Raw genomic sequence first — 11,857 nt, 5'->3', positions numbered from 1 at the left:
CATGCACACTTAATCATAAATGGATTAAATTAAGCAGTGGGCACGATAGGCTCTAAGCAAAGTTACACCATACATTCCCATAGCTATCCTGTGGTATACCAGTCCAGCCCTGTCCTTGGTCGTGATCTAAACTATCAACATAGCCAATACCGTAACTATCCGCCGCGTTCACCTTGTTCGACGGGCATCTCCATTGCAAGAAACTAGGGCAAGCTCGCGCGACTTCGTGACACATTTCGATACACGGAAGAAGTTCAGTGAAGTTTTGCTCCAGTGGTGGTGTTAAGGCACGAGGTGAATTACCGGTGATAAGTGCGGGGGAAGCGGTGGGGGGACCCCCCCGTTTCCTGATGGCTGTGTCGGCTGAGAAGGCTCACCACATCGAGGGAACGAGACGGCGCAGAGCCATGATCTGTATGCACGCTGACACGATGCACAGGTTTGAATTGGGGAGTAAATGTCTCGTCCGCATGCGAAAGTGAGAAGAGATGTGGTGAAATTACTGAGCGATGATAAGAGAGGTGACGTTATGTTAGAGGGTACAGTGTCAACAGCATATGATGTTGCGCCGGTTGGGGGCTGTGGAAGGGGGACGGCATACGTGACAGAGGGGCAGAAAGGCACGGAGTGGACCAGCGGACAACTAAAGTTTGCTATGGACGAAAGATGATCAGCTATGGATACGCCAAGGAAAAGAAAAATAGCCAACATGACTTCGTAACAAAGAAAAGAGGTCCGCTGAGTACTGAATTATTGGTGACAACATATGCAGTGTAGTTCGTGGACGGTGTCAATTTTTCAAACAGCCACTGGGTCCGATAATCAGTGTAATCTCGAAGAACAGTTGTCGTGTTGAGTGGATGGTCTCCAGACGAAAGTAGATTCCCAGGTACTTCAGTTATCCCACAGGCAGATTGACTGACTTGCGCTAGTGCCGGGGAGATATTAGCAGTTTGGAACACCAGCAATGTTTGAGGAGGGGGCTGTGTTGAATTGGATGAAGTGATGTTTGCAGGTGGAAGGACATATTCAGGATAAGTAGGCTCGTCAAATGGGATGGATTGAAATGGAGGGGAAAAAATAAGTGCTTGATTAGCAGTTGTATCTCCAAGGTGTGGAGGCCGAGTGTCGACGTCGAATATTTGCTCTTCGGTGAGGAATGTATCAGTCGGGGGGAGATAGTTTTGGAACCGTGCTCACCCTCCGCAGAAATTCCAATTTGGAATGACCGAGTCTGATTCCCCGAACCACCCCTTCCCGCACGAGCAAGCAATGTAGCCGGTCCTGTTCCAGTCCACTGAGCGAGTCCACCTTTCAGTACCAGTTCCGCTCCAGAAGTCTCTGTCCCAGGTGGGGGCATATTTGTGCCATTATTCAGGAAAAATCGTGGGGGTGGTTGTGTAGATGTGCAGAGCACAACGCTTAAGTGAAGAGTGGACGAGGATGATGGTATAGCAAACACTGCTGGTGACTCGATGGAGGATACAGAAGCAGAAGTCTTAGATGGGATTGAAAGGGTAGTCTGCGAAAGGCACGATAAAGGCGTAAGGGTCAGCCACAGGGCAAAAAGTGACAAAGACATCTCGGAGAGAGTAACTTCGAGGCGCTTAAAGATTGAACGCTTCGCAACACTGCCCTGTACAACCCAAGTACAGCCTGTCACTCGCCGCAAAATCACTTGTTGGGAGGGGCTGGAGGATGACGAATCTCTGATTGCGTGTCAGGTGTCCATTCTCCACAAATCTTCGTTGATCTGAGCGCCAAGCGTCGGTGCAGAAGACGTTACGTAATCAAAATACTTATGTAAGCGCCACAAGCCCAAGATCGGGCGCTTCACCGCTCACAGTTGTGGGAAGATTCCACTTGGGCCTCTTATAGCGGTCGCTCATGTGTCTTTGGGATCGGGCGGAAAAGAGTTGGCATTGTGCTTGTGCTGTCGTAGATATGCCCCGGCACCGTCAAGGATGGTGGTAGATTTCGTCCGCTCCTGACTGGACTTATGGCGGAAGTTTGTTGAGCGATGGCAACTCATCTCCGACAACCTGCTACCACCCTTGCAACTAATGTCGCCATGTATTTATTATTTTGTTTCGGGTAATAAGGTACCCATGCTATGCGTCTAATCAAGCAATTGCCGTTAGTCAACCACACACAGACTCCTTTCAACCCCAACATGCTTGCGGCACCTGTACCATGTCAGCTATCTTCGTGCCCACAATCGCCCACCTCACAACTGCGGGGGCAGCGGTGCTTGTTTCTAACCGTAGGCGTGCACACCCCCGACGCTCTGGCACCAGATCGGTCAGCTATTCTGCAGATTTCATGTGTGCGCTGTGACGAGATCAGTGACGGGATATGGGCTGATACTTGTTGTGTCTACTAGAATTGCGGGGTGAGCTGACGACATTTTTAAGGCGCCATTCAACTTGTATGTCTGTTGTTGGGACGCTCCGCCTCCAGGGATCCCGACTCACGTTCCGGGGTATGTTCCTTCCCCCGGGTGGGGAACTGTTCAATAGCCATTACAGAGGCCGAGTGCTGGAGTTGGATTTGCTTCTGACTGACTCATCCTCTGATTGGCATAGTATCTTTCATTCTGTTGATGATCGAGGTAGTCAACCATGCACTGTGGTAGTGCCTTCATCCCTTGGCTCGCATCTCTAGCCCAGGACTATTGTAAGATATGGTTGATTGGTTAGAATGCCCAAATTCCAAACACCCACGGACGTCTGGTTCCTGAGATGGCGATGTGCCGCCTGAGGCCACATAGATATCCTGAAAGAATGTTCTATATCGTCCCACCGAATGGGATCGATTGAGCCAAAAACTGTAGAATAGTTTTGCAGTACAAAATGAACATGGTGTCAGTACATTGCACGAACTATCACTGTGTCCAAGAATGTGTGGCAAACGAAGATGGAAATAAATGGACACCAATAACATGAAGCAGAATGACTGATCCAGACGTGAACATTCTCTTGCCCTACGAAGTTGCCTTCCGCCTAAAGTTGAACCTTGAACCTTTTTCCTTCTCCCCGTGGAGAGGGGCAGATTTCCCTGCAGCCTTCAATTCTTGCTGGCGTTTCTGCTCCTCGTCCGCGGCGTTGCGGAAGGAACCAGCCTTCTTGATCGCTTCCATGCCATTTATAAAGCCCCTGTGGAGTGTTATTGGATTGCGAGTGTGTATTGATGTATCACCGTTCGTGTTTTATAAAAAGGGTATATGGGAGGAAATTGGACATTAAAATCAGATGCGTCCACGTTGAGGGCAAAGTGATCTCACCGTTGAGTGGCGTCCATATAGGATTCACGATCCATACGCTTGTCGGTTTTGATATCTGCATAGGGTCAGTGGAGTGTCACAATCAGATGTCCAGTATACTTACGGATGCCGTTGTCAGTGACATGATACCCCTTAGCTTTCAGACTGCATCAATGTCAGCACGATCATCCCAACGGGAGTTGGGAGCCGAGAACACACTTCGCTTTTGTAGACCTGTTCGTCATGAATGTTGAGATACGTAAGGAGCACGTTACCATGCAGCGTGTAAACGTACTCTACTGTTTCTCGAATAGTGCGGACCAAGAACACCGCCCCAGCTGGACGCGTAAAATGTTCAGCTGCGATAACTCGAATCATGCCCATTGCTTACCTACTAACCCAGTGACGAGGAGAATAGTCTGACCAAAAATCGCCCCCATTGCCTCAGTGCCAAGGCATAGATTTTCGCCAAACTTTTGTGCTTACAATGATAAGTTGTACATAATCAGTCCTACGACGAGCATCAGAAAGGCATAAGCGCTTGATCCTGAGTAGCCAAGCTCACCAGCTAGATTGGTGTTTTGCCATGAGGAAAATTTCGTTGCGGTGTGTCGAGCGGAGGATTAAGGCCCTCCATCAAATCGGGTTTCCAGGCACGTGTTCGGCCATCTCCATTGTTTATTTGAATTTCGAGACAGGCTTTTTCGGTGTGCCCAGTCTCGATGGGCAAGAACAGTAAGTAGACTGCCAACCCATGAGGATCACACGGAAAGCTAATACGAACCGACAGAAGCATCGAATGAGTCCATGGGTGCTCGATTGAATGGAGCGCCGTACAACAGTGAGCTCTGTAATGAACGGGGCCCAGTGCATTTTCTGAATTGCTCAACCTGCGTCTCTAAGAGCTAAAGAAAGACCCCGGGGTGCCTAGGCTTCCTGCCATAAAGGATAAGAAGGTATGCTGATGCATTTGTGAGCCTCGCGTTACCAACTCATTGTGGCACCATAGCACAGCCGTCTTGCTCACTTGTCATCCCCAACCAGAGTCACTCCATTAGCTGGGGCGACTATACAGTCGCTGGCACAAACTACGGTTGCAGTTGACGAAGTTGACGATACACATGAGGCCGCTCAATCACAGATAGCGCGTGATGCTACTGTGGCTGCGCATGCTCATCAATTCAGGAAAGTCTTGGAGTTATCAGATGTCATCATACAGGTGCGTTCAGATTTTTCTAGGAACGTATGTCATAATGACTTTTGTAGGTCTTGGATGCCAGGGATCCGATGGGATGCCGGAGTCGGATAGTGGAGGACGAGGTCCGTAAAGCGCAAGGGGACAAGATGCTGGTTCTTGCTCTCAACAAGACAGGCGTGTGATTTTCGTACACTCGCCTTCGCACACCCCTCCAGCCTTACTTACTTCCTTCCGTTTCCTAGATCTTGTGCCTAAAGAAAATGTTCTTGCCTGGCTGCGCTACCTTCGTCACGACTACCCCACTGTCCCACTCAAATCCACCCCTTCTGCAACCCGCCAGTCTCGTGCTCTCTCGGCTGCGAAGGGTCAGAACAAAGGCGGTGCCCCTCATCTTCTCACTCTTCTCAAGTCCTACCGCCGAGCACACACATCCTTAACCGTTGGTGTTGTTGGCGCCCCGAATGTGGGCAAATCTTCGTTAATCAACATGCTCTCCAGATTGAGAACAGGGAGCAAGTCAGGGGATGTAGTCACAGTGGGTGCAAAGCCTGGCCAGACTAAAGACATCAAGGCAGTTGGGCTAGAGAAAGGTCTGAAGGTGCTCGATATGCCTGGGATTGTATGGGGGGACTTCCTTGGGGACGTGGATGAGAATGGACAACGAGCCGGGAGCCTGAATATGCTCGGTGTGGAGTTTCTGGAGGATCCCATCATGGCGGGTTCGTTTAATTTGTTGTTATGGTGTCATCTCACATCTCAATTATCCTTGACTTCAAATCCAGTCGAGTCGATAGTCCAAAGAGTGCCAGGCGAGACCCTTCAGCAGATCTATGACGTGCCTCAATTCTCCGATGCCACCCAGTTTCTAACGATGATTGCCCTTTTGCGTGGCAGGCTCGGAAAGGTGATGAAGTAATAATCCTGCGACGTAGAATGATGATTCCTTATATCTCTGGTGAAATAGGGTGGTGTACCCGATCAAGAAACTGCTGCCCGTTCAGTCCTCAACGATTGGAACTCGGGCGCCATTCCGTATCACACCGAACCACCCAAATTCCATCCATCCTCCGTACCTTCCATTCCAAGCGGTGAGGGGTCGTTGCCCCTTGCTCCATCGTCTACCAATGAAGACACCGCAATGATCGATCAGGGTGCCAAGGAGCCCGAGGAAGCTTCCGATAGTGTGATGACCACTGCTGCGGACATTGGCTCCGCTCAATTTGTATCCAAATTCAGTAAACCTTTCGATCTGGAGGGACTATTCTCCCTCACGGATAAAGCAGTACTGGATGACCAGGATGGAGATGAGGATGAGGGAATGAAAATAGACGACGCCACTGGGTTCATCCCTGATGAAGAGGCGACAGACATCGCCACCACGACACATGTCGAACCCGCACCATTACGGGCAAAGAACTCGCTAAAAAGAGCGCACTCACCCACTCCTTCCGTGGCCTCGCTTAGTACAATTCCTATCTCGAATGCTGGATCCATATCGTCAAAGGATACTCGGGGCGTTAAACAGCCAAAGCCAAAACGAGCCCGCTACAATCCAAATGCTCCTATTGTATTTGATCTAGTGGGAACGGCAGCCATGGTTTCATCGACGAAGAAACGTCGTGTGGAATTGAAAATGCGACAGAAGGAGGCATTGGAAAAAAATAGCGCGGCTTTACCATCTCTCGACAATACCTTCATTCTCAAAACTGGAACATTTTTTGATCCTTTATCTATACCACTTCCTGGTGAAGATGAAGATGAAGATCTGTAATGCATACACGTATCTTCTCTATTTCAAAAGGAACACCCATGTGATACGCGGACAACTGATAATAATTAGTCGAATTCCGGTGAATTATTTCTACAAGCGTGAAGAATCCATTACTGGAGCATCTCACTAACACACTCCCAGACCCCCTTCAGGTTTTCCTTCCAGAGCGTAACTTTGCCATCGCCACAGCTGACAGCAAGGATGTTACCTGCCAAGCTCCACGACACGCGCCAGACCACATCAGGGAATTTGGGTGGCGTGCCGCTTGGCACACCTGCTGGGCTGGGATCGAGATAAGTCTTGTCCCAAGCCGCATTCGGGCTATCTTTCGTCCAGATAATCACAGTTTTGTCCTGTAAAAGAATACCAAACCAGCTAAGAACGGTGAAATTGGATCTCGGATTTCATACAAACCTGAGAAGCAGTGGCAATATAGGAACGAGGCAACCCAATGTTTGGAGCCCATGCCACGTCCCTTACCCAGTCAGTGTGCCCATCCAGCTGTTCCTCCTCAATCCATGCCTGTGTGTCTTCGCGAAATGTCCAGATTCTAACTAGGTTGTCGCATCCTGCGCTGGCAAAGCGTTTCACAGGTGATGGAGCAGATAACTGTTGCGAGGATTGCTGTTGGCCTTGAGCAGGTGCAGAAGGTGTAATGAGGGAACCAGGAAGAATGGCAGGGGCCCAAGAGACTGCGTTGCATCCAATTGCGTGTCCATTGAAAATGTCAGCTCCCCATGTTCCATCGTCTACGATGGACAGTTCAACGACCCTTACAAGTCAGAGAATGGAGACAAATTGGCTTACTTTTGAAAGCGAGGACGGATAACTTTCCGTCGGATGATGCGCATGCAACAATAGCGCCGAGCTCGTGGGGAGCCCATGAAACAGAATTCACTAGAGTCAGGTGTCAGAAGGAGGGAATTGGGCGTCAATCTCATTCACGTAGATTATACAGACCTGACGCAGTGTGTAGCGAGTGCTCTTTCACACGAGTCCATGTGGCCTGGTTAGAGCCTTGAGTCGCAACTTGTTCCTTCCAAATCAAGACGCGGCCATCGTATGAACATGAAGCGAGGATGTGACCAAATTTTGGATGTGCCCACGCGACTTGCCAGACGGGCCCATTATGCCTATTTTTGTGTGGAAAATATGCACAAGGGTCAGCAAAACTGTTCAAGTCTAACGCCTCAAAAGCATATACCCTTTAAGCACTTGGCCTCCAGTTTGCCTTTGAGGTTCACCTTCAATGACATCAAAAATTTTGATTGTTCTGTCTGACGAGCAAGTAGCTAGTCGTTTCCCATAATAATCCAGCTGGGCATCATGCTGGAGGTAATGATAAATGCGCATGTGCCCAGAGGTAGGGTTTGAAAGGTGAACTTACGATCATATCATCATGCCCAGTTTCTATCGGCGTCGATTCTGGTGGTCGTACAGCCTTTCATCAGACATTTCAAGCAAACGTGAGCCACTAAGCATGCCAATATCGGGCTAGTCGCCATACCATTAGAGGGTTTTGTCGACGACAGCTCCCAATATTGATAAAGGGAGCGGACACGTGACAGCGCTTCCGGAATCGGCTCCGTCCCGCTAGCTAGCCCATCCCGTAGGAATTTGCGTGTTGAGAGATCAGGCAGGACTCCAGTAGACAGGACCCCAGCCTCTATGGCTTCGTGGTATTGCATACCTCTGTCCTCATTCAGACTCTGGTGATCTGCTCGGGTGGAGTCAGCTTCAGTCTGATGTCCTATTCTTACTATAGAGGCTGGTCGCCTGCCTATATAATCCAAGTATTCATTGAGCCACAAGGCTCAATGAAGGCGGATGGTCCGGCTTGTCGCGTGGCCTCCGCTCGGCGCTGGGGTAGTCACATCCACCGAAAAAAGAAAACCTCAAAGGCGCTTGCCACCCGAGAATGCAGGGAGCAATAAGTGAAGTCTCCTGAAAATTCTTGAGGCTCTTTGGGTCGGGATGATTCCTCGGCACCAAAGAACTCCCGGACCAACCTTGGGAATGCGTGCGATCATTCAATTTAGAAGCTTCTTAGTGCGGTAGTATCGCGACGTCCCTGGGTCTCCATAGCACGAGTACAACGTTCTAAACCGGCGTATTGACACTGTTGGATGGAACAGTCTGAATCCCCATTTCCCAAATGGAAGTGGCGACAACAAGAATGCAGTTCCTCGACGTATGTACAATTGGGGCCAAACACGATGCCAAGTATCTCAACCAATTGATATTCATTGCAAAGACTCATAAGAGGCCATCCCTATCGGATTTTGCATGCAAAAACTCGTAAAGCTAGTGATTTGATTGTAATTGTGAGGATTTCTACTACAGATTAGCAGCCGAAGGGTTGGCATTGGGAGTGCCCAATATACTCTTCAAGAAAGCATCCGAGTTGGGTTCACGTCCCAAGAAAGCCTGGAAACGCCGAGCATCAAATGCAGTTCCTGCTGGACCAATTGACCAACCTTGAGTGAATCCATCTCATCTCGGCTGCCACCAGGAAGTAGGATCTCATGTCGATACCTTTTGCCTGTTTGTTGATGTAAGCACAAAATTCGACCCTAGTGTCTTGTGAAAGACGTACCAGACTCGGCACTCATCGGATCCTTCTTGAACACAGTCTCATACATATCAGCGGAGAATACCTGAGAGTACAAATATCCGTAGTATCCGGCATCGTATCCTATAAAAAACTAGGCTTCAAAGAAGGTGATGGGGGGGGGGAAACGAATACGACCAACCTCCAGTGATATGCCCAAATGAGCCCTGGCCAGGAGTAATTTTATCGCCCGTCTTGACAAGCGACACCTGTTCCCGAAGGTCACACCAGAACTTACTGTAGTCTTGTATTTCTAAGCGGGACCCTGAGTCAAAACACTGCAAAACGAGAGCAATCAACAGGGAATTGGAAACTCACCCCCTGTGGTGTCGGTGTGGACTTTGATGTCGAACGTGCCGAAGAACAATTGTCGTAATGAGAACAGTCCGATATTGACATAACGGCTGAAGAGCGCGGAATGATGAGGCAACGTGTTGAATCGAGAAGGAATGAACTAACCTTTTGATAAGCTTCTCGATTAGGTCATCCGGTAATGGCTGCTTAGTCTCGTAGTGGCTGGAGACACGCCTAAGAACCGAAGGCTCCCAACACCAATTCTCCAACATCTGTGATGGAGCCTCGACAAAATCTCTCGCGACGCTGCAGGAATCATTGAGATCATTCTCATTCAGGTTGAGCTGTAGAGTCCCAGGACCTACCTTGTTCCATGGAATCGACCAAATGTAGTACGACTGAGCAAGCCATGGAATACGTGACCCATTTCATGGAAATACGTCACCACATCGTCATGTCGCATCAAGGCAGGACGGCTAGGAGTCGGTTTAGCAAGATTAGCAACCATGCAAGCGACAGGATATTGGCGTAAGCCATCTTGCTTCAAAAAGCCTTGGATAAGTCCCCATACTGCAGCGTGACTATACTTATTCTCTACGATGGAGATAAAGCAGTTCGAGGAAAATCTAGGTGATCCTGTAGTATAACTTACCTCGAGGATACAAATCAAGGTAAACATCGCCCAAAAAGTCCTTCTCGGTTGTTGCATCAGCATCCCAGACCTCAAAGTGCTGGACATCTGTAATTCAATTTGATAAGAATGGCTAAGTCCTAGCTGACGCAACGATGGAAGAACCCTACCAGGATGCCAAGTTCCAACCTTCTCAGGGCTTACTCGAAACTTAACACCAAGCAATTCCTGGTAGATTTCGAGGATGGCGGGGACGACAACTTCGACCGGGAAATACTCCTTGATAAAATTATCATCCAAATCCAAGAATTTCTCAATAAACGCATTATCGTAGTAGCTGAAGGGGGGCGGGTGAGCCACTTCAGAAAGATCGGGGGAATAATGCCCACCGGTAATCCCTATGCAAAAGTGCATGTTATAGAACTGCATCGTAAACTCATCCTTTCTGCTTACCAAATGTAGAACTCGTTGTCAAAAGGGTATCCGTATCTCTCGTGCTGCTCCTTCTTGATCTTAAGAAGCTCATCGCGTTCTGCAGTATGCTTTAGCAACATATCAGTGGCTACGATAGGCTCCGACTACCTTTGAGACCAATCGGAGTCAGTTTCTTGCGGAGATCCGCCAAAAACTAGACAGGGGAACAAAAGCCGGGTCAACAAACAATTTGGACTAAACAAATGTTCTCGCCTACTTCTTCGACGGCCTTTCCAGTCTTGATCATTTTATCTTCCTCGACATAATCCGCCCACGTTTTGTAGTTCATTAACTTAGCGAGCCTTCGGCGGAGATCAATTGCCTTGGTCAGTAGTGGCACGTTGATCGCAAGCTTGCTTTCAGAGGCTTGGAGTATTTCTTTACGCGTTTCTGGGTCTTGTGCATGCTTTAGCTAGCGGAGATCAGGAGAGTACCCGCTAAGCTCCTGTCTGGGTCATTCAGGGGGTCACAACTTACGACGGGCATCAGATCGGGAGTCTTGAATGTTACGACATACTCATCATCCTTCTTTCCATAACCGTTGATCACATCCTCCGGTACTCCCTTGAGTTTCCTTGAGGTATTTTAACGAAATTTGTGTTCTCAGTTGCCAATATGATGCTCACTCTTTCGTGAATGTGATGGTGCCTTTCTCCTCATTGAAATTTTTCTGTCATGCGTGTACTCCACGTGAATACGCAGAATGACACTGCAAAAAAGAGGCGCGACCCACCGAAAATTCGGTGCACGTATTCGACAACTCTTTCTTAAGCTAGATTAGGAGGAAGAAATCAGTCTAAGATTTCAAAACGAGCGAGAGACAGGAAAGGTATTAGGGGTACGGACATTGAAAGATCACTCACCGTGGCAACCTGATTCCTTGTTTCTTCGGGGAGGTCGAGCCCATTTCTCTTGCCATCTAGGAGTAGCTTCTCCACCAAACGGTTCTCCTCAGGTGCAAGCTTCAACTCCTCTTTGTCAATGTTCGCCTTAGCGGCTTTAAGAGCCTCGAACACATCAATTCGCATTGATGCCTCAATGCCATATTCATTCAGGCGTTGCTCGGCGGTATTGGCGGCATTGCGGAGCTCATCTTGAGTAGAAACGTACTGGTAGAACGTAAGAGGGCCAGTAGTGTTTTCGAGCTCAGATTCTTCCTTGGCGAGTTCAAGGAAGACATTTTCGAAGGTGCACGAGGAACGAGGTAGGGCGGCGATCTTATCACGAATCGCGCGAGATCTTTCGATAGCTAATGTGGTTGTTTCCGAGATAGCTGTAGCGCTATGATCCCACTTCAGGGGGACGCGTGGCGCTTTCGGTTTGGCACCGAGTTGGGTCAGGTCCGTATTAGACATGAGGAAGGAGGTCAACGGATTGCTGTGCAAGAATCGAGCACAAGAGACAAAATTGGTGTTACTGTAGAGTGAGTACGAGAGTACGCCAAAGCAAAGCGCCGCAACCGGTCTAATAGTGCCTCCCCTGCGAATATTCTTATATGCGCCAAGCGGCGAGGTTAAACCAATGCTTCCCAGCAGCCCTCTTTGGGCCAGAGCCATGGCCAATTTGCTTCCGAGAATACATGGGCATGCAAGCACCCGAGTCCCATGCGTATAGAA

General features: G+C 48.9%; 5 protein-coding genes across 5 annotated transcripts; 1 reads left to right on the top strand and 4 right to left on the bottom strand.

Annotated features, from left to right (window-relative positions):
- Positions 1 to 14: 14 nt before the first annotated feature.
- On the bottom strand, positions 15 to 1,786 carry EI90DRAFT_3047963 (stretch-activated Ca2+-permeable channel component-domain-containing protein). Its single transcript, XM_039059589.1, has 4 exons — positions 1,201 to 1,786; positions 710 to 1,147; positions 304 to 653; positions 15 to 268 (listed from the first exon to the last, which is right to left on the bottom strand). The coding sequence occupies exons 1-4, from the start codon at positions 1,580 to 1,582 to the stop codon at positions 53 to 55; spliced, it is 1,386 nt and encodes a 461-aa protein (XP_038918556.1). The 5' UTR covers positions 1,583 to 1,786; the 3' UTR covers positions 15 to 52.
- A 726-nt stretch (positions 1,787 to 2,512) lies between these two features.
- EI90DRAFT_3014600 (uncharacterized protein) lies at positions 2,513 to 3,646 on the bottom strand (the record flags this gene model as incomplete). Its single annotated transcript, XM_039056797.1, has 7 exons — positions 2,513 to 2,671; positions 2,724 to 2,827; positions 3,022 to 3,155; positions 3,284 to 3,338; positions 3,387 to 3,427; positions 3,482 to 3,496; positions 3,558 to 3,646. 7 exons carry the CDS (start codon positions 3,644 to 3,646, stop codon positions 2,513 to 2,515), a joined length of 597 nt encoding a protein of 198 aa, XP_038918555.1.
- Positions 3,647 to 3,812: 166 nt separating this feature from the next.
- Positions 3,813 to 6,274, top strand: EI90DRAFT_317395 (uncharacterized protein). The gene is made up of 9 exons (XM_039066332.1): positions 3,813 to 3,997; positions 4,053 to 4,103; positions 4,166 to 4,218; positions 4,272 to 4,481; positions 4,529 to 4,634; positions 4,703 to 4,923; positions 4,978 to 5,179; positions 5,243 to 5,364; positions 5,425 to 6,274. The coding sequence occupies exons 1-9, from the start codon at positions 3,985 to 3,987 to the stop codon at positions 6,229 to 6,231; spliced, it is 1,785 nt and encodes a 594-aa protein (XP_038918554.1). The 5' UTR covers positions 3,813 to 3,984; the 3' UTR covers positions 6,232 to 6,274.
- EI90DRAFT_2969655 (WD40 repeat-like protein) lies at positions 6,245 to 7,909 on the bottom strand. The gene is made up of 7 exons (XM_039055663.1): positions 7,739 to 7,909; positions 7,619 to 7,672; positions 7,436 to 7,560; positions 7,192 to 7,364; positions 7,039 to 7,128; positions 6,646 to 6,980; positions 6,245 to 6,584 (listed from the first exon to the last, which is right to left on the bottom strand). Exons 1-7 carry the CDS (start codon positions 7,739 to 7,741, stop codon positions 6,342 to 6,344), a joined length of 1,023 nt encoding a protein of 340 aa, XP_038918553.1. The 5' UTR covers positions 7,742 to 7,909; the 3' UTR covers positions 6,245 to 6,341.
- Positions 7,910 to 8,568: 659 nt separating this feature from the next.
- EI90DRAFT_2913632 (metallopeptidase MepB) lies at positions 8,569 to 11,596 on the bottom strand (the record flags this gene model as incomplete). The annotated part of the gene is made up of 16 exons (XM_039054505.1): positions 8,569 to 8,658; positions 8,709 to 8,773; positions 8,828 to 8,926; positions 8,985 to 9,107; positions 9,161 to 9,246; positions 9,302 to 9,442; positions 9,502 to 9,730; positions 9,789 to 9,875; positions 9,938 to 10,104; positions 10,221 to 10,299; positions 10,350 to 10,395; positions 10,459 to 10,653; positions 10,719 to 10,815; positions 10,868 to 10,911; positions 10,975 to 11,013; positions 11,105 to 11,596. 16 exons carry the CDS (start codon positions 11,594 to 11,596, stop codon positions 8,569 to 8,571), a joined length of 2,079 nt encoding a protein of 692 aa, XP_038918552.1.
- Between the last annotated feature and the right edge of the window lie 261 nt (positions 11,597 to 11,857).

The sequence above is a fragment of the Cantharellus anzutake genome (assembly GCF_015039405.1).
Source record: "Cantharellus anzutake strain C23 chromosome Unknown EI90scaffold_13, whole genome shotgun sequence".
NCBI classification, from domain to species: Eukaryota; Fungi; Basidiomycota; class Agaricomycetes; order Cantharellales; family Hydnaceae; genus Cantharellus; species Cantharellus anzutake.
Note: the sequence above shows the minus strand (reverse complement) of the source record. Positions and strands in the feature narration are given on the sequence as shown.